Source organism: Periophthalmus magnuspinnatus, chromosome 5, assembly GCF_009829125.3.
Source record: "Periophthalmus magnuspinnatus isolate fPerMag1 chromosome 5, fPerMag1.2.pri, whole genome shotgun sequence".
Classification (NCBI taxonomy): domain Eukaryota; kingdom Metazoa; phylum Chordata; class Actinopteri; order Gobiiformes; family Gobiidae; genus Periophthalmus; species Periophthalmus magnuspinnatus.
Window position 1 is genome coordinate 22,976,878 of NC_047130.1, and position 26,296 is coordinate 23,003,173.

Genomic DNA, 26,296 nt, shown 5'->3' on the forward strand with positions numbered 1-26,296 from the left:
GCGTTGCTTATGTGTGTTCTCTCCTCAGATATTGATGAGTGCCTTGTTCATAATGGAGGCTGCCAGCACAAATGTGTTAACACCAGAGGGTCATACCACTGCGAGTGCAACCAAGGCCACCGGCTGCACGTGGACGCACGCACCTGTCTGTGTGAGTAAACAGAGATGGGACAAAATCTCATGCTACTAGATCTCACAAAACAAACTTGCTAAGAGATTGTGTACACATGAAAAAAAGTCTCTTGTGAGATGTTTTCCCCATGTATTTTGATTTGGATTGGACCAAAAAGTGGTTAAGTGCTGATAAGTTGCATGTCTTGAAGGTTTGATCGTTAAAAGCAGTAGTACAATGACAATAGATTGATGACAGATAGATGGGCCTAATTGTGAACTGCAACAATTTCTTTTATTATGAACAATGTGAAAATCTTGTCTGGTCTCGTGTCTTGATTCATCTTGTGGAAATTATGTCTCGCCCCAAAACATTATACGTTTTAATAAGGTTTGGGGCAAAGAAAATGTGGTATTAACAAGTATACATAAAGTTTATTGTCACTGACACTGCAATCAGTTATCTGAGTAATATGAGATCACATTTTACTCTAGTCCCAGGTCTAGTCCCTCACGGCTCACTTTTTACAGCTTTGTGGGGCTACGCAAAATAGAATCTGAAAACAGACATTTTTAGCATTAGCGTAAGTAGTATTGATCATAAAACAGCACTTAATTTGGCTTGCCACAAACATTAAAAACTCTCGTTGTTGTGAGGTTTGCTAACCCAAATTGTACAGCTGGGGTAATTGTGCTAATTTAACATGAGGTAACCTAAAACCAATTGTTTCTGGATGTGCACATTGGACCCCCTGTAATCTCTGGCTAGTGTTTTTGAGAAACAGTGTGTCAGCAGATTCCCATGTTCTCCCGTGCTCACCTGGAGTCCTGCATACACACACGCACACACACAATAGTTATTACAGTAATCAAACAAGTCCTCATAAAACAGCTGTCACCAAGTCTGCTCTGGGACGGTCCCAAATATGTGCTCAATCTGAGGCCAAAGCTCAGCCTATCAGACAGTGTACATACCACAGCCAGGTTTACTCTGCTATCAGACTTAACAAATACCACTGAAAATGACTTCAACCTGTCCTGAAATGACTCAATGGAATGGGATACAACGTCATAAATCAAAGGTTTTTGGCAAAATCCGCCATCTTTATTGTAAGCAGGCAAAATGTGCACAGAGGCGTGTAAAACAAAATAGGAAGAAGTTAACAAAAAGAACGGTTAATCCTTAATTTTAAATGATTATGGCTTTATTAATCTGTCCATGTGGATTTATGTTTAGAAAAATCTATGTGGATGCCTAAAATTGCATACAGATATTATTCAGGAAAGATAAACTAATAACCAAACATAAGCCATCTTGGACTGAATGACCAGAGTCGGCAGTTTTGATGTAGAACTTGAGACTATATTAAGTTATTGTTCATTTGCATAATCGATTGGTAATGCTGATCAAAGATGATAGCTAGGTATTGTACTGATAATACATCTGGCCTTATATGTCATTAATCAAAACAAAAATTATTTCCAAAACTTTGGCAGACAGTTGGTCAGGGTGGTTCATGTCAGGACAGTGAGTAGTGAGTATATATTGTGCATTTAAGTTACAACAAGTGCATTCCTTCAGAGCGTCCAGTGCTGTGGATATATGGGTGTAATGAAACAAAGTTAACTCTCACAATGTACTCATTTGCTTTACAAAATTTAAATGGAAAACAAATCCTGAATCTTTTTTTTTTTTTTTTTTTGTATATATTTTAATTTGATGTATTTTGATTTCTCACAGCTGTCCTCTCCTGCGCCCTGGGAAACGGAGGCTGTGAGCACTACTGCATCCAACAATCGGCCGCACAGTTCCGCTGCCGCTGCAAACCTAACTATGAGCTGGCAGAGGATGGCAAGCACTGCAAATGTAAGTGCAGTCCATGTTTCCCCTCTGTCTCTCTTTTTACTGTAACTTTAAACTAAACAAGCCACTCTGCACTTGAGAGAGGGTAGGAACATTTTATGGGACAGTGAATTTGAACAAAAACATTATTACGATTTTGCAACAGTAGAAAACCAGCTTTATTCTGAAGCCAGATACTAGTCTGAAGTAATCATTCTTCTACTGTCTATCATCAATTACATTTCTGCAAACTATACAAAACCGCATTTGAACAAATTTTTAAAATCAACTCTGAGCTATTGCAGAGGAAAATAGGAATTATACACTTTTAAATATGATACCAACTACATTTTTACTGTTGTTTACAAGTAATATTCATTCTATTATCTGTGTCTTTGCCCTTGAGATAGTGGGTAGTGTTGTCACGGAAACACCTTACTTCAACTATGATTTATCTGCTTGCACTACTTGTTTTTCAATTTTTTGTCAAAGTCTATTATATTGGTATATATTGATTCATCCATTCATTATTTTTTTATATCGATTCTTATGTCTCTTCTGTCTCTTTCCTATATTGTCTAAGCTCTCAGACTGTTCCAACTCTTTGGCACAGTAAATTACACTCATACAGATGTGGAATGACTGTGTTTATGATTTTTTTTCTTGGTAATTGTTGGCTGTGAAAGGTCTCCTCTAATTAGGCTGCACTGGACAAGTTCACACAAGTCCCACAGATGAGCAGAGGGCATAAAACCATGAGTCCTTCACATGGCTCCCGTTCAAGATTAACCACCGCTCTGACACTTGTTTTATTTGTGTGTCATTTGCTTTGTGTTTTGTGTGTTGCAGTGTCAAACCCCTGTGCGTTCCAAAATGGAGGATGTAGTCACGAGTGTCGGGTGGACGGAGGGAAGGCCTTCTGTGACTGTAGAGCGGGGTACATGCTGGCAGAGGATGGCAGGACATGTGAAGGTGAATTTTATTTTTATTTATTTGCATGTTTATGTGTCTTAAAGTACATATGTTAGTTTTTGATTATGATTTGGTTTGGTAGGATAGTCCATGTACATTTTAATCATAGTTTTACAACAGCTGAGTGGCAGTTTGTGGAAAGAAAGTTGAGAAAAAAAGTACAAAAATACGGGAATACCTCTACCTCTGTCATCAACACTAAAAATTTCCAAAATCCAAGGACAATTTATGCGTAAGGAACACATATTTTTGGCAGTTTAAACTTTCCTTCAACAAAATAAAGGTGTTGCCATTCATTTGTGTTAGTTTAACCTTAACTTTTGTCCAAGTTTTGGCCGTTAATGACAATAACAGATATAATTATGTTAACTATGTTTTAGTGAAAAGACTAGTCTAACCTGTCACATGCACTTTAATATTTTAGGATAACTTAATAGCACTGTGAACGCTGCATCTTTCTAATATGACAGATATCGATGAGTGTGAGACAGAGGAGGCTAACTGCGCCCACGGGTGCCACAACACTCTAGGCTCGTTCATCTGCGTCTGTAACACGGCCTACGAACTCGGAGCCGACGGGAGGCAGTGCTACAGTGAGTATTCCGTGCTTCTATTTTAAGGGTAAGGTATACTTTTCTTTTAATGCTTTTCATCTTTTCATTCCTGTAAAAGTAGAACAGATGTGGTCCTGAAATCACTTATGCTTCTTGACCAGACATTAAAATATAACATGGTGCATGAGAATGGACCTTTTCCACATGAATTCTAACATTACACATCACAGCCGAGGTTTCTCACATCCTCCACATATATTTGGTGCATTTACTCTTGCGCTCACATTACATCAAAATTTGGACTAAAGCCGACATAAGCAATGAGATGGGACGTTTGTTTGGAATGTTGAGTTTAGCGGCACGGAAGTCAATAACTAAAAATGGTTAAAGACGGACTTCTCCACCTTGGACGATTGGCACAACCTGGTATACTCAATATCTGTCATGGAACGGATTACCATGTACAACAGACTTCAAAAGGATAAATTTGACAAGATATGGGAGAAATGGAATCTTATATTCTGCTTAGAAGACCAGAATTCGTCTGATCCTGTGACTGTTGGTTGTGTGACATTGTGTACCCACTTTTTGTTTCTTTTGTGTATGGTTTGAATGTTGTTATGTGTCTGTCCTAGAAGTGACTGAAGTTTCCTGTACTACATTACAAAGATAAAAAATATGGAAAACGTTTTATACTTCCACAACAATACACATTTTTATCTTGATATTATCACAAAAAAAATCCTACCTGTCCAAAATGAGTCCAGTTTGCTCCTTCAAAAACATGTTATACCGACCCGTTGTGTGTTGTACGTGTAAAGGGATTGAGATGGAGATCGTGAACAGCTGTGAACACAACAATGGCGGCTGTTCCCATCACTGCCAGCACTCGACCAGCGGACCTGCCTGCTCCTGTAACCAAGGATACAGGCTGGACCAGGACCTCAAAACATGCCTGGGTATGTCACAGCTAAATATTTTTGAATAATAATAATAATTATAATAACAATACATATGTTTTTACAAGCACTTTCATCAGTCACATCTAAATACATAGTTTGTGTATAATTATGTATAATCTTTATAATTTATGACATATTAGTGCAGTGTTTTGGAATGCATATATAGGAATTTTCTTTTGAAGTCTTGAGTCTTTGAACGTGTATAACAATCATAACAGATAGTTTTACAAGTACTTTTTCATGACACAATGTTGGCTTTGTTGTTTGAGAGGCAATGTATTGAAACTCATTTGTGCAATTTGTTTTATTGTGTTTTGATGTATAACATACGACTATGGAGTTACAATTGTATTCTGAACTCACAAAATATTCTCTTTGTGATAAACATGATTTGATTTTACATAAAACATTATTTCAGTAGTATATATTAAGTGCATATGTATAAGCAACTCTGCCAGGGTTTGAGGAAGTGACAAAAAAGATGTAAATGGTAAAATAAACTAGTAATTTAATTAACAGGAATGTAACAGATAAGTATCATGGGGTATAACGGTCAGATAAAAAAACAACAACAACGCTACGGACGCTACGAGTCATAACATTTCGACATTAAAGTTGTAATTTTACGAGAATAAAGTCGTAGTCAAAGTATGGATGTAGGCTTAATTTTATCCAGATTTAGGGACTGACATCAAATGCCACCATGATCACAGTGCAAAAGAATGGCACTTATTTGAGTTAAAAGCTTAAATAAAAACCCACATACGATGGATGTAGAATGTTATATTGCTGGCCTTTTAAACATTACCAAGTGTTGAATCATTTCCCTGTGAATTACCTCCATGCGCCTCTGTGGTTAGCTGAGCACAGCAGGACACCGACCGTGCTCCTACCCACAGCCAAATGCAGGTGTAGGCGTCTTGCTTGATTTTCACCATAAATCTGTTCCTTTGGCTTTGAGCCTTCTGCCCTTCTTTACACTTGCATACGGGATTGTGGAGCCCTGTGTGACCAGGCATTGGCAGCTCATGTTCACACAGTGCACCTGGAACATCCACAGGGTGTATGCAGTGCACCGGACCCTCACTGGGGGATAATGAGGACAAGTGTGAATAAAGAATTCAGAATCAGGAACTGAAACCAGTTTCAGCTCTGTGTATTGAACTAAACTGTTCACATTTGGAGACAGGACAGGACAGTGATTAGGCCACCTTATTATTGATGCATTAAACTGGAGCTCCCATGGCCCCACAAGCCCATAATGAGGGGCTGAGGTTATCCACAATGAGCACATTTAGAATAGTAGAGAAGTGAAGCTACGGGGAGCAGAGTATGGTCAAAGATCACGCTGAGACTTTTCCAACTGTTTGTGTCTCAGAGCTCAGCCTGTGTCCCGTCCAATGAACCCCAGGGAGCACCACGCTCTTCAGACTTTTTCCAAGGAGGAATCCTGTCACTCCAATGGCAGAAAATGTAGTCATCTCTTTCAACAGTTTGTGATTGATGCGTACGAGCGGGAAGATGGCAGCTAAACCGTGGTGGCGCTCTGTCTAATAACTCACACACATTTGATTTGGGACGTGTAAAATGTCACCCTTTCAAAATTTGACCTCCTTCATGGGAATTTATTTTAGCTTTTATTCATCCTAGCGCCAGTCTTTTGCAGTCTGCGTATACTTTGATTCGGCGTCGAGCTGTCTAACTCTGAATCATTAAATATACATGTCTTCTAAATACAGACATTAAATATAGACTTTATTTTGGGTAAAATTACATCTTTTTTGGATGAGACTTTAATCTCAAAATATTAAAATATTACAACTTTATTCTCGTAAAATTAGACTTTTTCTGGCTTTGACCTTATTCTCATTAAATTATGATGTAAATGTTGAAATGTTACGACTAAGTTATTTTTTCATTGTGACCCTTATGCTCCATCGTAGATAAGTGCAACAAAATCAACTCAAATATGTATAGAATTAAAACAAAAAGTTAAAACAAAGGTTACAAGAACATAACAAGCAGCAATGTAATTTATTTGCTTTTTGGCAGATGTGGACGAGTGTGCCGAGCGGAGTTCTTGCTGTGAGCAGGACTGCACTAACTACCCCGGGGGCTACGAATGCTACTGCTCCGCAGGGTACCGGCTCAACTCAGATGGCTGCAGCTGTGATGGTATGTTAGGGATCAGGTCAAGCTGTATTTCTTATTTTCCTTTTACCTCTATGTCCCTATAAATCAAGTTTCACAGTACTGTCTATTCACCTGACTGACCCACTGCAGTCACATTCAGGTATCTAATAAATGACCAGCATTAACGCCAATGGCCTCATATTCTGAGATGATTGCATGAATTTTGAATGAATGCATGAGTAGCTTCATTCAGCCTGTTTGCCTGTCAGAAAAGAGAGAAAACAAACAAAGAACAAACAAAGACTTTAATGCGTGGAGTTAGACAGTGTAACTTTTAACTTTGATTGTTTGATTTTCTAACTTTCTGTTCATTCAATCAACATTCTTCCTGTAAGGTTATTGCTTTTGGGATTTATGGCTCCACAAAAATGAATTGAATCAAAGTAAATAGAATCATTTATCACCAACTATCATTTAGATGTGAATGTTTCTCAACTTCTGTCTTGTAATATTCCCCTTGCTGAGCCTGTTCCTCTGTTGTATTTGTTGTATTCACAGATGTAGATGAGTGCTTAGCGTTGAATGGGGGCTGTGATCACACGTGCCAGAACAGTGCGGGCTCGTTCCAGTGCTACTGCCGCCGGGGCTTCAGACTGGACGAGGACCGCCTCTCCTGCTTCCGTGAGTCTCATAATCACTTCAAGACCAGGCCCAGGGGAGTTAGAGCAACAAACCTGCTACAGTGGAAAACCTGCTTTAGTCACAGCCAAGTGCTCCCTGCCAAAACTTTATTTACACCATTTGTACTATTTACACGTACTGTATTTCCTGATTGGTTTATTTTCTGCACCCAACAGATGCTTACTATCATAATATTCCCACTTACATAATCAGTAACACATCAAACAGTTTAAATTACAGATGTGTGGAATACTGACATGTGGCCTGACATTATCAAAATACTGTGAACTACTACTACTACTGTACAAATTGCAGGTGCCTTACGGTAGCTTTGTTTAATGTATTTATTTGAAGGATTTGACAGTCTTTCACTTTTTTAGCAATGAAAAAATAAAATAAAAATCTTGTGGTTAGGGAAAGATCCTCACAAAATCAAAATCAAATCAGGAAGGAATAATTTGCCTGAAAATCATGAATAAACATTGTGTATTGTGTGTTTGTTTCAGCTCTGGATGACGCTGTGGAGGCCTTGTCCGGCACAGGGGCCATAGAGCTGCCGTTCCCTCAGCTCACTCTGCTCCACGACTACAACCAACCGCTCGATCGCTATGACGACTACGAGGATGACGAGGGAGAGCTGCGAGCCGAGAGCAACCTGGAGGAGAAGTTTGGTGAGATTCTGAACTATTTGGTTGAACTATTGTATGTGCACTTGCTTTAAGGTGGATTAGGGAGATGCAAGTGACGCTACCAATTCGAGTTAACAGGTCAGATAGTGGAAACACCCAAGAAGAAGGATAAGGGTAATGTCATATTGTGGAGTTACGGAGCCTAAGTAACTCCACAATCACAGAACATAATGCGCAAATTCAGCCTAGAAAACCTACAGTCTACTCACATCTACCAGAGTTTACCTGCTCCTCAGCCTTCATGACCTCCTCCTATTACTCCTCCCACTTCCTCTTTGTCCAACCAGTGCCCAGTCTGCCCTATTTAGTCCAGAACTCGGGACGAAGACATTTCCTAAACGCCCTTCATTGCTATGTCTTCTGCTTGGGTCTGAGTGCCAAAGCGTCATTCAATAAAGCCTACTAATACTTTTCTTTCGTGTCCGTCCAGACTTTCCAATTTGAAATGTATCCTCTTACAGAGCAGAGAGGCGGAGATGGGATGAGTTTGGCATCGATAGTAAAACAAAAATGAAACTCAACACTAATTTCTACTTTCTCCATTTATAATACAAAAAAAGCTTGCATTCTTTTGATTTAATTATGTATTTATTTCAATTTTTTCATCCGCAGTTTGTTTGGACGATACTTTTGGTCACGACTGCAGTCTGACCTGTGATGATTGCTCAAATGGAGGGAAATGTAACATACACAAAAACGGCTGTGACTGTCCCGACGGCTGGACTGGGATCGTCTGTAACCAAAGTGAGGAGCAGATCTACTCACTATTCACTGTCTCCGCATATGTCATTTTAAAAGTCTTATTATTGTTTAAATTTGCCCCATCTACAGCCTGCCCAGAGGGAACTTTTGGTCGAAACTGCTCATTTGTCTGTAAATGTAAGAACGGAGCCAGTTGTGGTCCTGTGACTGGGAACTGTAAATGTCCACCAGGGGTCAGTGGAGAGTTCTGCCAAGATGGTGAGTCTCTTTTAGTCTATCTATTGAATTAAAATTTGGAACCTTTGCACTGTGTATTTTATATTTTGTGTCCAGGTTGTCCAAAAGGCTTCTATGGCAAACAGTGTAATAAGAAATGTAACTGTGCCAATAACGGGCGCTGCCACCGCACTTACGGAGCCTGTCTGTGTGACCCGGGACTGTATGGGCGCTTCTGCCATCTTCGTAAGCACAAACTACATTTTCAAATCAATTTCTAAGGGTGAATTCACACTTACACACTCAGTTAATATCAGGACCAAACATGGACTAAATCTGGACTTGACCAGAACTAAACCAGGACTAAACTGGCAACAATCAGTCTACATTAGGACTCAAACTGGACTTTCTTCTTTTTCTTCTTTATCTTTATTTATACAGAGGAACCCAATGAGAAAAGTTGGACTTTCTCATGGGTCCACCGTTCAAAATACAATACAATTTTTTTTTAAATACAACAAAAAACAGGACCAAACAAGTGTGAACATGTCCTAGATGTTCTGGTATCACTTTATAATAACTATACTTCCATTACCTTTAATAAATCATAAACAAAGACTTTTTTTTAGGAATGATTTGGGCTTAATGACTACTTATTTAAGGGGTTAGGGTATTAATTAATTAGTCGCTAAGTTTGAATCATTTTTTATAATCTATTTGTTCATTATGAATTAAATCTTTGTTCATGCTTTATTAAGGCTAATTCAAGTGTAGTTATTATAAAGTGTTACAGTGTACTTTTATGATAAATACATATTGTTTTGTGATTTTAGCGTGTCCTAAGTGGACATTTGGAGCAGGTTGTTCAGAGGAATGTCGCTGTGTACAAAAGAACAGCCTCGAGTGTCATCGTCAACATGGCACCTGCGTCTGCAAACCTGGTTACCATGGAAGCACATGCAAAGAAGGTAGTGACCAGGACGTTTAAGATAAAACATAATACAGATTTCACAATGTCAAAAGTTAAATCAAATGTTAAAGGTGCACTACGTAACTTGTCTGATCAAATGTACACCACCTGCTTGTCACTATGGAGCTGTTGCTTTGCTTGAAATGTTGGAACAAAACCTGTCTTTCTCAGTGGAGACAAGCAAGTGACACCACCAAGTCACACGCTAGATCTGTGGGTAGGGTAACTGAACACAAGATATATGTTTTTACACCATACTGTGGAATATTCCAGGCAAAGTATTAACAACTCTATGGAGACAAGAAGCTGGCGGACCCTCCACCTTTGAATGTATTTTTAGCCACACAATTTCAACGGTCGTTATCATACCACAACTGTGGTCAAAAGGAAAAAAGTGACTTAAAAATAGATATCAGTGTGTCCTTATTAACCTTGGAGCATGTTGCATTTAAATCAAATATAGATCCTGCTTATATTGAATTGTGCTATTGATAATCCTGAATAATTAGAAAATCTTTACATTTGCACATCTCTAAGATGTTTCTTTCTAATGTGGTTTGTGTGGTCTTCTGTTTGCAGAATGTGCCCCTGGGTCTTATGGTCTGTCTTGTGCCAAAAAGTGCAGCTGCTCTCCAGGAGTGTCCTGTGATCATGTGACCGGAGAGTGCCAAAGGAAGTGCCCTCCAGGACGCCACGGAGAGGACTGTGGTCAAGGTGGGTGGGCCACCTCACATTTAGATCCAGAGCTGCGGTTTATAGCCATCGATGCCCTCATGGCTTCTTTCCTTTGCCGTATGGTGATCCAAAATGAGCCATAGGCTTGGGAAACAGCATGTTTCTGATACATGAGGTCGCAGCAGCTTGGGCTCTACATATGTTTATACTTTCTCATAATAACGAATAAACCCCGTCTTTAATCCATGTCTCTTAGTTCTACGTACATGTATTATTTTTTATTTTTTTGTAAATATTGTTATGTATTTTGCTCTATTTGAAATTGTTCTATTTTTTTATATTACATTTTTTACTTTCCAAGTCACAGTCAGGACTACTTTCTCACATGAGGCTAAATACATAATCATTTCTGTGTGTGTTCTGGTGCAGCTTGTCCAGAGGGTTTTTTTGGAGCAGGTTGTGCTCAGCCGTGTAACTGCACTGGAGCTCCCTGTGACCCGGTGACCGGAGACTGTCAATGTCCAGCTGGAACTCTGGGAAAACACTGTGAAGATGGCGAGTACACACACAATTTTAAATAACCATATTCTTATCAGTGATCTTCTCTATATGAATCTTAATCTTTTGTATTATTATTTTGTATGTATTATCTAATGATGTGCTTTTTAGAATTTCTTACAATACTATTTTATGTCTTTTAATGGCTCATCTGGCACAAGAAATTCCTTCAGGGTTAATAAAGTGATATTTTCATCCCATCTTATAATAAATCAAGATGTTCATTGTTTCATTTGCCTATAATAATAAAATGTGGGACTAGTCTTCACTATGCCAAAATAATTTATCTTAATACTAAACTAGATCATAATTACATCACAGCTGGTATATTAATGGTATAAAAATATGATTTGTATTATTTTGCAGTGTGTCCTGACGGCCTGTGGGGTCCTGGCTGCTCAGACACCTGCCCTGTTTGTGAAAATGGAGGAACTTGTAACAAACACAATGGCTCATGTAACTGCACTGCTGGATTCATGGGCAAACTGTGTGAGAACTGTGAGTAAAATGATCTTTTATACCATTTTCTAGCAAACAATAAGAATATGTATGATTTGATACTTCGGTACCTGATTTTCAAACTGCGAAATGAGGAAGTATGCATTTAAATTCATCTAAGTTCTTCCTAGCTTTGTTAATATCCAAATGCATTCATTTTCAGGCCTGTGCATGTCTTTAGAACAGCTTTTTCACATTAGATGCAGAACTTGCAAACAAGGCACCTTAAGGGACTTGGGAAAACAGGTTTTAATATTTAAATTATGTTAATGTAAAATCAAGACTAAATTTACCCAACTTGTATCTGTGCTAGCTGTGGCTGATTAGTACAGTGAACACAAATATACAAGAACATCTCATAGCCCAAAACATGGCCTAAAATATTACACAAAATTGACTCTTGTGAGCTTTGTGTTTTGTTTCATTTACACATGTTTGAGTAATTCTTTATTATTAATCTGTCTACATCTCCAAAGTTCAAAATGCTCCATTCCACCTTGTGATGTAGTAGTTTTCAAGTTAACAGCTACATTTTACCTTTATTTCAGCAAAGACTGGCAATTCCAGGGCTGAAATTTTCCAAATGATTCTAGTGTCTTCCTGTATTACCACATGACATCACAAGTTATTAGAGTCTATTTTTAGTTTATTTTTAAGTATATTTTTTTCATTATTTTAAACTATTTATTTATTATCTTGTTTTATTACATGTACCATTTTCCTTCTGTTCTTTAACTGTGCGGTGCAATACTGGAATTTCCCCACTGTGGGACTAATAAAGGCAAATCTTATCTTAAGGTGGGACAGAGTGTTTTCTATCTGAAAGAAAAACTCAGTCTAAATATGCAGGGTTTGTGTGTTGTGTGAAAGCACAACTCCGGGTATGTTTTTGAAAAGGGAACATTATAATATACCGGTATATCAGGAAATAGTGTATTTTGTGTTGTCAGTTATATCATTATCGCCCTGCTCTATGTCATATGTAGTATTGTAAAGTAATGTGAGTCATAAAGCTATACATTAAAATCCCATAAAACATGAAAAGCCAAACACCATTTATTTTATCAGAAAACCATCTTCCACATGTCCTTCTCATGGCAGTGCAGTATCAGCCCGGTCATGGGTAACTGCTGTGCACTTCTGGATGGTGGAGATAGTTCTGGGACATTGCAGAAGTTTTAAGTTTGTTTCTTGTAGCTTGTCCCAGTGGTCGTTATGGTAACGGCTGCCAAATGAAGTGTTTGTGTGAGAACAACGCTCGGTGTGACCCAGTGAGCGGCCGCTGCACCTGCGCCCCAGGCTGGACCGGACACAACTGTAGGAAAGGTAAACTCCAGTGGGATTATACAGGGATACTTCTAAGATGAGGTGCATGATATTTGATTTAATACATACTTTTTAAATTTTTTTTAACCTATTTTAATGATGTAGTTGATGCGTGTGTGTTTGCATAGCATATTTGAATTAATCTCTTCTGACTTATGTGGTACAAATCGCTATTACAATATTATTTATGAATATACTATTTTAACGATCAAGCTCCGTTTAAATTATGTTGACAAATAAAGGATAAACAATTATGGACACATATCTTACACATTTCTGTGATTTTTGTTAAAGGAATAACATTTTATCATTTACCTGCAACAGTTATTTTACAGTTCAACAATATTCAATGTGTGCATCTCTTTGCAGTGTGTGATGTTGGCCACTGGGGGGCAGGCTGTGCTCAGAGCTGTGACTGTAAAAATGGAGATGGCAGTTGTGATGCTGTGACTGGTCAGTGCAACTGTGAGGCTGGATACACTGGACAACAATGTCATCAGAGTATGTAACTATACTATATTATATATGTCATCAGAGTATGTAACTATACTATATTATATATGTCATCAGAGTATGTAACTATACTATATTATATATGTCATCAGAGTATGTAACTATACTATATTATATATGTCATCAGAGTATGTAACTATACTATATTATATATGTCATCAGAGTATGTAACTATACTATATTATATATGTCATCAGAGTATGTAACTATACTATATTATATATGTCATCAGAGTATGTAACTATACTATATTATATATGTCATCAGAGTATGTAACTATACTATATTATATATGTCATCAGAGTATGTAACTATACTATATTATATATGTCATCAGAGTATGTAACTATACTATATTATATATGTCATCAGAGTATGTAACTATACTATATTATATATGTCATCAGAGTATGTAACTATACTATATTATATATGTCATCAGAGTATGTAACTATACTATATTATATATGTCATCAGAGTATGTAACTCCTGTTTCATGTATGTACAGAATGTAATGTAACTTTAAGATCTATCTCATCCTTCCATTGTATCATGTCTAATCAAAATATATCCCACCAAAGTATCTAACATCTGCAGTTCTATTATTGTTGTGCTAACTTCCAAAATCTCCCCCTCTGTGCCTCTTGTCTTGGCCTGTCATCTCGCAGTTTTCACCTCATCATAAATCTAGACACATATTCACAGTGTGGGAAAAACACTTTGAATATTTTTGATACAGCATAGTGAATACCTGCTTTGAAATGTATTTTATACTGTATTCAGTTACATGGTAAGTTTCAATATCTTAAAGTAGAAACATGTGACATATGTTTGAAACAGCTCGTTACATAGTTGATCATGCACTTGTTTATCACTTATTAGAGAAGGAAAAAACACACAGGCACCAACACAAGACCAGTGTTCCTTATTTTTCTCAATAATTTTGTACAGTTTAAGTACTATGTTGCATGATGACATTATGCAATGTATTCCTGTGATTTCAGAAATACTGTTACTCAAAATGAATATTGTGAATACATATTTTTGCTGCATGTTCCCCAACACTGCATATTTCAAATCCTAACTTCCTACAGATTTAAAAAAAAATCATATCTGACCAGTGCTTTGTAATTTCTCAGAGTGTCCAGGGGGGATGTTTGGTCTTGGATGTCGCCATCGTTGTCAGTGTGATAATAATGCACAGTGTGATCATGTGAGTGGAGCCTGCACTTGTCAGACTGGATGGACTGGCACCTACTGTGAAAAACGTATGTACAAATCTCTATTGTTGTCTGTTCTGTAATTTATAATGTGTATTGTATCATGTGTAATGTTCTAATCGGCACTTCAACAGTCAACATCACTTGCTTACATAGGCTATTATCTTGGTTATATAACTGTGTCTTTTAAAATGTATCTCTCATGCCACCAGAAAGAAAAAAAAACTAATTAATTGTACGGTTCCTTACATTGTTGAACTGGATATACTATAATCCGTTGTTTTGGATCTTGTCCCAGCGTGTCCTCAGGGCTTCTTTGGCCTGGACTGTCAGAAGAAGTGCTCCTGTCTGAACGGGGGCAGGTGTGATCATGTGACCGGGATGTGCTCCTGTCCCGCCGGCTGGATCGGCTCTCGCTGCAACCAAAGTCAGTAACTATCGTTTATTTATTTTTATTTTTATTTTTATTTTTATTTTTATTTTTATTTTTATTTTTATTTTTATTTTTATTTTTATTTTTATTTTTATTTAATTTCATTTACTTCTTCAGATGGGTAGGATTTGTGTTTTCAGACAAAATAAGTACATTTTTTTTGTGAAAGATGCAAATGCTTTTGTTATATAAGTCCTGAAATTGTGTACAACAAATTTACAGGTGAATCAAACCTCACATTTTATCAGGATAAATCAAAATGAAATACTTACTTACTTACTTCAGACAGCAACATTTTAGCATTTCCAATCCAACTTTAAATCATATGTTTTACTACTAACCATGCGCTCTAGAGAACAGTGATATTCATAATCAGAAATTCCATTATATTGTGTCTTTCATACCAAAAGTTATAGTAACAAAACTCAAAGCATGTTTTGGGAAAGCCCGGGACACTCTGAGGTCAGGACAGTAATCGGACAGGGTTCATTGGGGGGTAACCTCTTTGTGTCTGCGGCAGGCTGTCCCACCGGGCGCTATGGCGACGGGTGTAACCAAACCTGTCCCTGTGGTAACAATGGGGTCTGTCATCCTGCCAGCGGTCAATGTGTGTGTGCCCCGGGCTGGAGCGGAGCCAACTGCACTGAAGGTACTTTTTCATCACATTACATCATCTTTATATGGGAATGATGAGGAGGTCAAAGGTCATAGCTGTAATGTGCACTTTTATTGGTTTAATAGAGCAATGCAATCACAGCTGAGTCTATGATATCATAAACTGTCTTATACTGATATGACAAATCTTATCATAGAGAGCTGTTTTGGGTTTATTACAAACTGCTTTTAGTTGTAGAATCTGGCAACCCATAGAGAGAAGCTTATTCTTCCAGTAACACAATCAGGTTTTGCATTTATGTAAAAGGTGTTTTAAATGCACTATATTTTTTTTCAGTCACTATAACGACAGGTAATATGAAATGCTACACGTGCCTTCTTTACGATAAGGAATGTGCTCTCTTTTCCCAGAATGCCCTGTTGGGTTTTATGGAGCGGAGTGTCAGCTGCACTGTTTGTGTCAAAATGGCGCCACCTGTGACAAGACTAATGGAAAGTGCACATGTGCCAGTGGATGGACTGGGACAGCCTGTGAACTGGGTGAGAAGAAAAGGAGGATGCTGGTTATGATAATATGAAATAAAACATGTAATGGTCCCACAGTGAGGAATGGAAAAAACAGACCTAGTTTATTTTAAACATGGTCCAAAATTATTCCTCACTTTCCTAACACATTCCGAGCATCCTAATTATTCACTGCGATGAGTTTATGAGCTTTTTCACAACTATTAGAGGCCAGAGTGGAGTTTTGTCATCGCAGTAAAGCTAACAACTAACAGTGCTGTGGTGTTACTGCTGGGTCGCGCATCATAAAACGCTTTACAAGTAGATGCGGACAGCACATGTCAGTCTTCTTTTGACCTTGAAAGTGGCTTGTACGATATATATGTTAACTGGGCAAGAAAAAAAGTACTTTATTAAATGAAAAATCAGCCTCTACACTCACAACTACTATGGAATCCAGTACAATAATCCAGTCAACTTCAAAAATGCATCTTGAGTAGGTTTTATTACGTCCTGTCGTCATGTCCCTGCTCAGAATCCTCTAATCCGGGTAAAACTTGCTTCTGCTGCACATTTCTATAGGAACACGACAAATCACCGTGTCAGCAAAAAGCAGCACTGTGGAGCTTTTCATTATGGTGTTGTGTGCCATCTCCAGGTTTACTCTTGTGTTTGTGTGATGTAGATTGTGTCCCGGGCCGTTTCGGGGCCGACTGTCAGCAGCAGTGTGAGTGTGAGAACAGAGGCCAGTGCGACAGACAAACAGGACAGTGCCTCTGTGCTCCGGGATGGGACGGGCCGCGCTGTGAAAGAGGTGAGAGCCCCTGGATTCAATTAATGGTACAATAAATAACTGCATTTTCATTTTAGTATTTTGTTTATTTGAATGGGAGAGTGTATATAAATTAAAATAATGAACAAAACCAACACTAAAGAAGGACTGCATCAGGACTACATCAGGACTACATCAGACCTACATCAGACCTACATCAGACCTACATCAGGACTACATCAGACCTACATCAGGACTACATCAGGACTACATCAGACCTACATCAGGACTACATCAGACCTACATCAGACCTACATCAGCCCTACATCAGCCCTACATCAGACTTACATCAGACCTACATCAGGACTACATCAGACCTACATCAGACCTACATCAGCCCTACATCAGACTTACATCAGCCCTACATCAGACCTACATCAGACCTACATCAGGACTACATCAGACCTACATCAGACCTACATCAGACCTACATCAGCCCTACATCAGCCCTACATCAGACTTACATCAGACCTACATCAGGACTACATCAGGACTACATCAGACCTACATCAGGACTACATCAGGACTACATCAGACCTACATCAGGACTACATCAGGACTACATCAGACCTACATCAGGACTACATCAGGACTACATCAGACCTACATCAGGACTACATCAGGACTACATCAGACCTACATCAGGACTACATCAGGACTACATCAGACCTACATCAGGACTACATCAGGACTTAAACCAACAGATCAGGCAAACCAAAATGAGGACTAAACCAGGTCTAATCTTAAATGTAAATCCTCATCCTGATTGTCTTTTCAGCGTGTGAACGAGGCTGGTTTGGGGCAGGCTGCAGGGACAGGTGTCAGTGTTCTCATGGGGCGTCCTGTCACCATGAGACCGGAGAGTGCCTATGTCCCCCGGGCTGGAGGGGCAAACTCTGTGACAAAGGTATGCTAAAAAAAAAAAAAGAAAAAAAAAAAGCCGAATGTAATGACCGAAAGGACAAGATCGCGGATACAAGCGGCTGAAATGGGCTTCCTCCGCAGAGTGGCCGGGCGCACCCTTAGGGATAGGGTGAGGAGCTCGGTCACACGGGAGGAGCTCGGAGTAGAGCCGCTGCTCCTACACGTTGAGAGGAATCTCGGGCATCTGCTCAGGATGCCTCCTGGACGCCTCCCTAGGGAGGTGTTCTGGGCATGTCCCACCAGGAGGAGGCCCCGGGGAAGACCCAGGACACGCTGGAGGGACTATGTCTCCCGGCTGGCCTGGGAACGCCTTGGGGTCCCACCGGAGGAGCTGGAGGACGTGTCCGGGGTGAGGGAAGTCTGGGAGTCCCTGCTTAGACTGCTGCCCCCGCGACCCGGCTCCGGATAAGCGGAAGAAAATGGATGGATGGATGGAAAAAAAGCCTGGCTACAACATTTTACGCATATTCCTAATCAGACATGCAGCTTTACATTCAGAACACATTCATATTTAACAAGATCAGCATTGTTAGTTAGAGTTCATTTTACTTTCGCACGGAGACTGAGACAGCAGCATGTCAGTTTTCTGGACCCAAAACGTGCATTTACAGAACAGGAGTGGAAACTAGAAAAAGTGGCTGCAATAGGTCAGTTTAGATTAATTCTTAGGTTTATAAGAAAGAAAAAAGTTTAGAAACGAAATCTATGGTTTGCAACAGTTTTTAACTAACAAATTCTTGTGATTGTCTAAATGTTTGATGAGTTTGCTTGGCCAGGAAAAAAAAAAAAAATCCACACACACAAGTAGGCTAAATGTATTATATGGATTTAGTTCTGGTAGATGGAGACATGCACATCCATTAAAAGTTGTAACTGTGTACTTGATCCAAATACAAAAATTTTAGAAAGGATCTGTTCCTTCTTTCCTACTTAATATGGTTTTAGCCAATCAATTGTGCATTACACATTGACAACTTAATCTCAACCATTTTACTCAATAAACTTAATAAAAACTGAGGTAAAATGTGTTGCTAAAATGAACACTGGTTTGACATTTAGCTCTCGTCTATTTGCCCCACACTGTTCATTACACACATATGAACAGCAGAGAGATGTTACATTGAATTTCACCCATTTGAACTTGTGCAGAACGCGCTGTCCTCTGCTTCTGAGTGTTAAGCGTTTGTTTTGCTGTTAGCGTGTTTGCCCGGCACTTATGGGACGGGGTGCATGGAGCGCTGCAGCTGCGCCCCACAAGGCACGTCCTGCCACCACGTCTCCGGAGAGTGTGGCTGTCCTGCGGGCCGCACTGGGAACGGATGTGAACTCAGTGAGTGCCCTCTCTCCTACTGTATGTGTTATAAAGACAGAGCAGATACAACACTGTGGACTACTATTCTTTTGGTTGTGTTATTGTTAGATTTTTTTGGAATAATTATAGAAAGATACAATATGCAGTAATGTGATGTGTGACAGAGAATTCCTTACCATTAAAAAATCCTTTGTTTTAGAGTGCAAGACCTTCTACATTTTTAATATTTGCTTAATTTAGAGTCAGTTACATTTACTTTTTAATTTTCCTTTGGGTAATTTCTTGTGCTGGCATTTTACACCGTGCCTGGGGACTACAGTTGGAAGCTGATGTGCATTGCCCCCCTTCAGATGAGCTAATAAATAAAATAAGTTAAAATAAATAAATTGGTTAGAACTACTGCAGCAGTGATGTAATCCAAGTTAGGACATAGCTCAGCCTGGAACAGAGACCTGGAATAATCCTGTTTATAGACCCGTTTTAGACCTGGTGGTACTCAGAAAGCCAAATTTTCTGTTAGATGGTAGCTGGTGTAAACATTTTAAGAACCACTGTGTTAGAACGTAGACCTTGGCCTTCACCAGATCACAATTATGAATATTTCCCAGAAGCAATGGTTGAAATTAACTTAAAATTACTGTAGTAAAGCTGATAATAGTACAAATAACCAACCTTTTCGCATTGTTTGACTGTTTACCTATTTGATTACATTTTTTAGTCCTCTGAAGCGACTGTTGCTGTGGCATTAGGCAACAGAAATAATACTGAACTGAATATTGTGTTTCAGCTTGTCTCCCAGGAACCTATGGACAGAACTGTAACCAGGTCTGTCAGTGCTCTCAGACAAACCAGCTCTGCCACCCGGTGTCAGGAGTGTGTTACTGCGCCCCTGGTTTCCAAGGCCCAAAATGTGACCAAAGTATGTAAAGATCTATTTTACAGAACACATTACAGCTCAAATTGTCATATCCACCTGAATATTTCTTTTGCTTCAGTCTGCGCAGATGGCTCGTACGGCCCCAACTGTGAGCGCCGCTGTCAGTGTGAGAACGGAGGGAAGTGTGCGCCCTCTACTGGAGCCTGCCAGTGTCCTGCAGGGTTCATAGGAGCTTATTGTAACATCAGTAAGTCTATTAAGATTATTAAACTATGTTATGTGTCACTGTGGGATTTCCCATACACATTATTTTAGGTGTCCAAAGAGGTATTTTGTTTATTTTTGAGCTATTTAAAATTGTAGTTATCATTATCAAATCGAAAACGCAATTTGAGCTGGCACATTTATCAAATCACAAAGGAAGGCAGTTATGTATTAAGATAATATAATATCCACTACAAATAACCTGTTTTTATGGAATAATCTTGCTCTACCTTTAGTTTAGAAACATAAAAACCTAATCTGAAATTCTTATATCTTTATTTATCAGTTGTTAAATTGTTTACAAAGTGCACTCTGAAAAAAATTCTACTTTTTATACATATATCACAAATATAATCATAACTGCAGCCTTAATGTAAGACCTTGCTAATAAACTGAAGAATAAAGCAAATTAATTGAGGCTAAAACAATAGTTGCTAGCGTCAAAGTAGAGCTCCCTTTAAAACATTTTGAAGCTATTACTGCCTAATGACATTGAAAGAAGATCAGAGCCTTTTGAGTTTGAGAGGACTTTTACTTTTGCAGGATCACTTGAAAATGCCTGAATGAAACAAAACACAACTCCAGTTATAGTTTAGATGAGAAAGCAACATTGCACAGCTAAAATCTCAAGAAATTTTAAAAAGCAAACAAAAGTCCTGACTCATATATTTCTCCTGTTGTTAGCGTGTCCATTAGGTCGATATGGAGTGAACTGTGCCTCTGTGGTGCGGTGTTCAGAGGGAGCCCAGAACGACCCAGTGACAGGACGCTGTCTGTGTCCTCCAGGAAGGACTGGGCAAGACTGTGCACAAGGTGAGCACTATTTAGACTGATCTTATCTGGTTTACACATGTTCATTTGTGCTATAATTAACTATAAGTAATAGAAAACAATGCATTTTTTCATAACTTCTGCAATTTTAGGGACCTTTTTTATCCATATTGGTTTATTGGTTTTGTCTTTCATTTTACTATGTCTTCTGCTGTACTTTTTTTAAAAAACTTTTTTAAGCCATAAAAATATTAAGGATTCAAATATTATAGAGTACATTGCTTCTTTTAACCACTACTCTGAAACAATCCATTTGTTTCAGAGTGATGACAAAAATAGCACATTTTAACATTTTAATAAAACCAAATATTATTTCTTTTTCTTTGTGAAAAGTCTTCAAAATGGCAAATATTAACTGAAAATCGTGACAAGGAGAAACGCTGTGCTTTCAATAAGTCCTTAAGAACTGGAGACAAACTGATAAATGGAAGAAGATTAAAAATTCCAGCTGCTGTTCTTGTTCACACAAATCTGACTTGAGCAAATCTGACACTTCAAGGCCTGTCTGAAAACATGTGCAAAATAAATTCAATAAAAAATGAGACACCATGGCAACAAACTCTCATTTCTTTTACATATTCTTCTCCAAATACAGCTCTCCTCCACTGGCTTTTGCAGTGTTTTAATTTAGCTGTTTTTTTTCGCTCCCCTCAGGCTGCCCCCCAGGCCGCTTCGGAGCTGGCTGTTCCCAAGTCTGTCACTGCAGTAATGGGGCACGGTGTGACCCGGTGGGAGGGGCCTGCACCTGTGGACTGGGATGGACTGGGGAACACTGTGATACAGGTAACAGCATGGGACAATCCTCAAATAGGCTAGGATTTTTGTTGGTTTTGATACTGAAACTGAGCATCAAGCCTTTTCCTTAGTATCAAAATCTTTAAAATTTTTATATCGCATCACTGCTGTAATAAAGATTAAGATTTCTGCATTCAAGAGTTTTTATATGTCTGTCTGATAATACAACACTAATAACTACTTAGTATGAATAAAAGAATAAATAAAAACTTAATAAGGAAAGGCTAAACTACATCTATTATAAGGCCCAAGCTACAAAAACAAACTTGACATAGTAGCTCAAAAATAAAAACATCTAAACATCAGATCAGTCATGTCGGATGGATCTATAACTGTCTTTGTTTATGGACGATAAAACAATTTCCATTATGAAAAATGTCATTCAGGACTTAACCAGGTCAATGCATGATTCAACAAAAGATTAACCAGCTCAGACAGACGCCTCTGATTAATTGTTCACAGCAGTTTGCACCTACTTATCTTCTTCATAATTACCAGCCCTACTGTACCAGAGCCCCAGTGTAAAGGTGATGATGGTCGCTCAGTATGTCCTGTTTTTCCTCACAGAGTGCTCTCCGGGCAGATTCGGAGCCAACTGTCAGCTGAAGTGTAACTGTCAGAACAATGGCACCTGCCACCGTGTGACAGGAGCGTGTGAGTGCGGCCCTGGCTTCTATGGACATGTGTGTGAGCACGGTGAGCGACTCTACATCTATACACGGCACAAGTCAATGTATAGTATCAAAAATCTCAGGAAAATCTAATTAGATGAAGCAACACATGTCAGCCAATGTGAACCACCCCCCATCTTCATAACCATGTATGTCAACAAAGCTCCAGGAAAACGATATACTATTTTCCCTTTCATTGTCATCACTGACTTTTTGGCATGATAACGGCTTTGTGATGAAAACATGAAAATACTGGAATATACATACATTTTTATTCATACATTTGAATTATACCCATTCTAAAATTTTGTATATTTTTATATGCAATTATGTTTTTAGATGATAGTTTGAGTTAAGAGAAGATTAGTCACCATCGAGCTTTAAAACTTTTTACCAAAATAGTCACAAAACATCCCATTGCATTATATAACAAATCCTATATTGTATTTTTTAGCATTTCATATGAATAATTCAAACGATTTTCAACATACAAGTCATATTTCTAATCTGAAGTTCCTGTTCCCGCGCAGCCTGTCCCTCTGGTTTCCACGGCCTGCTCTGTCAGCTCCAGTGTGACTGTATGAACGGAGCATCATGTGACCCAGCCACAGGTCTATGTGTGTGTGCACCTGGTTACCATGGAGACCGCTGTCAAAGAGGTACAATGTAACATATTTCTGCACCCGACCCATTGTTAATATTAAAGCGTCAGTATGTAATTTTTTATCAGCTTGTCTCTATGGAGATGTTATTGTTTTTTTAAATTGTATTTTATTGTATGACATTAAACTTTGCTCTCTTGCTTTTTAATTACAGGTGTTTTTTTTATTTTTATTTTATTTTTAAATATTTTGGATAACATGAATTTTTACTGTGAGCTGACTCCCCTCTCCACAGATCTGACTTGCAACTTGCCAGACTCCTTGTAGACAGATAAGTTTAATGCCACGGCGTAGTAGAATATTCCAGGTAAAGCAATAACTTTTCCATGGAGACAAACAGGTTTTCTTCACCAGACAAAGCAGTTTTTTGTGTCAGTGTTTGTTAATCTGCTTTCACACTTTAATTTTCTAACCTTCTGGTGGTTAAATCAACAGCAGCTGCAGTTGTGATTTTGAGCTACAGAAAAATAAAGTGAGTTGAATTTAGATTATCGCTCATCTCTCCTCAGCGTGTAAACATGGTTGGTTTGGTGAGACCTGCTCGAAGCGCTGCGACTGTGAGGGACCCTGTGATCATGTGACTGGGCGGTGCCTCTGCTCGTCAGGCTGGACCGGCTCCAGATGTGACACTGGTAATCACCATCACCTGGCCTGACATTTCACACTACGCCCCCTGCTGCTCGCTCACATTAAAACAGATCTCCTCTCTGTCTCTCAGGGAAAATATCAGACAACTACAATTGACGTTGTCTAGAATCTTGTGATGTCACATGAAATCCGGCATTTACTGTATAATAAGAATAAATAGACCAATAATATTTAATACACATGGGTGGTTGGTAAATTAATAACGTCAATATGCGGATTTTGTTGCAATACTGTTGTGAGTTCAAGGGCCTAGTAATAAAGACTAATAATCGGAATTCAGAATGATGAAAAAAATAGGACCGTTGCCATGGCAGTTAACAATTTACAACAAAATATCCTGTCTTTTGAATGGGAAAAAGTCCTCAAAATGTTACCCATAGTAGGAAGCTGAAACCCAGAGATCTGTACTGCAGTTAAGTCGCTCACGTACATTTAAACGCAGCAGTTTCCTCAACATGAAACATCAAATTATAGTTCCACCTTAAAAAAAAACGGCAATATCCAATTTGCGAGATAACTGGTTTATTTTGTTTTGTCCCAGAGTGCAGAGCAGACAGCTTCGGCCCGGGATGTTCTGAAGTGTGTGAGTGTGAGAACGGAGCCCAGTGCGACCGAAGGAGCGGACGCTGCAGCTGCCTCCACGGCTGGATCGGAGCATCCTGTCGAGAAGGTGCAGTGCATCCAGACATCAGAGCTGTTTTAATATAGTATGGAAACAATGTAGAGTAAACTAAACTGAGTAAACACATTAAACAAGGAGTACACCAAATCTAAACCAGGAGGACTAACCTAGGATTCAAACAGGTGTTACCCAGACTAAACCAGGTTAAAGCAGATCAAAACAGGGCCGAACCAGGTCTGCTTAAAACTAAACTTAGACTGAACTTGAATTACCAGGACAAAGCGAGTTAAAGTGTTATAATGGGTTAAAATTAAAGTTACATTTTTTTATTCTTTTCTCTTCAGGTCTTAGGATCAAACTGAGACGGTTGTGTTCTGTCTGCATCTAATTATAAAACATGTTTATTCTCTGCAAACCAGGAAGTAATGCAGGTGTGCTGTTTGTGTGTTAGTTGGTAGGATTAATGTCATAGCCAAATTCAACTCTGTCCTTAAAAAATTGAGGAATAAGTTTGGATTGCTGCAGTTGAACTAGTTTTAGTCTGTTTTGTCACATTTCTAAGACTGTAATGATCTGGTATGGTGCCTTTTACCTAGGACTAAACCTGTAGTATAATAGACCTCACTATTTCTAAAAACTCGGCCCTAACTCCTGCTCCTTCCAATTAGTCCACACTGTCCCACAGCACTGCCCCGCACAAATGACAGTTCTGCTGATGTCAGGAGATGTAGAAGTAAATATACCATCTGTGGTGTAAGTGCTGACAGAGCTTCCATTGTATCTTTGAAGTCATCTTTGTACGCTTTTTTTTTTTTTTCAGATGGTCCTCCGCAACTCACCTACGGCAACTCAAGAGGGTCACAGCATGACAATTTATTATAGCAGCATTCACCCGGAAAAGCCAGAGAAAGATCCGCTTTTATCTTATGAGTGAACACATCCCACTGACTAGCATGACAGCGCTAACGGCTTGAAGATATTGTGGAAAAAGAATATAGACTCTAAATGAGACAAAAACCTCCACTTTGAAAAGCTTGAGTGCTTTTGAACTCTGTATGAAACTTCAGCCTGACATCGCCATCGCATGGTACATTTTGGATTGTTAAAAAGTGGAGAGAAATTTTAAGTACAACCCAGGGGTCTTTAACAGGCCGGTGTAAGTGTATGCACTATTTCACTCTGTACAAAGAAGACTACACTCAGCTTTCAAATTAAAACTTGCTTTAAGCTACAAAGTTTTCCCCGGCACTGCTGTATTATCTGCAGTGCAAAGGCTTCTGGTGCTTACAAACAAGCTCGGGTTCATAATGGAAATAATGTTGGAGAATTATAATGTGTATGCGTACTGTAATGAGTGCAACAAACTTTTATTTTTGTCAAATATTTTCTACTTTTATACATTTTTGTACTGGCGTAAAGCAATAGAACAAGCTCATTCATTTCTTACTTTAATGTTTCTGCTTTATTTTGAAGTTCAGTGGTGCTACTTTATTATAATCTGTACAGTGTCAGTAAAACCCAAATCTGTTTACTGTTTTTCATTGAACGTGATGTATAAATTGGTTTTTATTTATGTTATATTATAGACAGATATTAAAACAGCATTTTGTCGATTGAAATGTAATAAATTTACAGCTTTATTTGGGGACATCAGAGCAAATGGGTCATTTAAAGGCGCACAAT

The 26,296-nt window shown here is 38.7% G+C and overlaps 1 protein-coding gene across 1 annotated transcript in view; it reads left to right on the forward strand.

The window, feature by feature from the left end:
- Window positions 1-25,948, forward strand: part of megf6b (multiple EGF-like-domains 6b) — a 78,069-nt gene extending 52,121 nt beyond the window's left edge. Inside the window, exons 6-38 of the mRNA XM_055221949.1 lie at window positions 29-151; window positions 1,853-1,978; window positions 2,804-2,926; window positions 3,397-3,519; window positions 4,302-4,439; window positions 6,495-6,617; window positions 7,134-7,256; window positions 7,763-7,927; window positions 8,558-8,689; window positions 8,777-8,905; window positions 8,981-9,109; window positions 9,697-9,831; window positions 10,413-10,547; window positions 10,938-11,063; window positions 11,433-11,564; window positions 12,762-12,890; window positions 13,260-13,391; window positions 14,543-14,671; window positions 14,922-15,050; window positions 15,577-15,705; window positions 16,083-16,211; window positions 16,861-16,989; window positions 17,786-17,914; window positions 19,130-19,261; window positions 20,031-20,162; window positions 20,239-20,367; window positions 21,069-21,197; window positions 21,870-21,998; window positions 22,578-22,706; window positions 23,212-23,340; window positions 23,853-23,975; window positions 24,533-24,661; window positions 25,434-25,948. Of these exons, the coding sequence (XP_055077924.1) occupies window positions 29-151; window positions 1,853-1,978; window positions 2,804-2,926; window positions 3,397-3,519; window positions 4,302-4,439; window positions 6,495-6,617; window positions 7,134-7,256; window positions 7,763-7,927; window positions 8,558-8,689; window positions 8,777-8,905; window positions 8,981-9,109; window positions 9,697-9,831; window positions 10,413-10,547; window positions 10,938-11,063; window positions 11,433-11,564; window positions 12,762-12,890; window positions 13,260-13,391; window positions 14,543-14,671; window positions 14,922-15,050; window positions 15,577-15,705; window positions 16,083-16,211; window positions 16,861-16,989; window positions 17,786-17,914; window positions 19,130-19,261; window positions 20,031-20,162; window positions 20,239-20,367; window positions 21,069-21,197; window positions 21,870-21,998; window positions 22,578-22,706; window positions 23,212-23,340; window positions 23,853-23,975; window positions 24,533-24,661; window positions 25,434-25,495 (4,220 nt within the window). The 3' untranslated portion in view covers window positions 25,496-25,948. The remainder of the gene's footprint in view (window positions 1-28; window positions 152-1,852; window positions 1,979-2,803; window positions 2,927-3,396; window positions 3,520-4,301; window positions 4,440-6,494; window positions 6,618-7,133; window positions 7,257-7,762; window positions 7,928-8,557; window positions 8,690-8,776; window positions 8,906-8,980; window positions 9,110-9,696; window positions 9,832-10,412; window positions 10,548-10,937; window positions 11,064-11,432; window positions 11,565-12,761; window positions 12,891-13,259; window positions 13,392-14,542; window positions 14,672-14,921; window positions 15,051-15,576; window positions 15,706-16,082; window positions 16,212-16,860; window positions 16,990-17,785; window positions 17,915-19,129; window positions 19,262-20,030; window positions 20,163-20,238; window positions 20,368-21,068; window positions 21,198-21,869; window positions 21,999-22,577; window positions 22,707-23,211; window positions 23,341-23,852; window positions 23,976-24,532; window positions 24,662-25,433) is intronic.
- The last annotated feature ends 348 nt before the right edge of the window (window positions 25,949-26,296 follow it).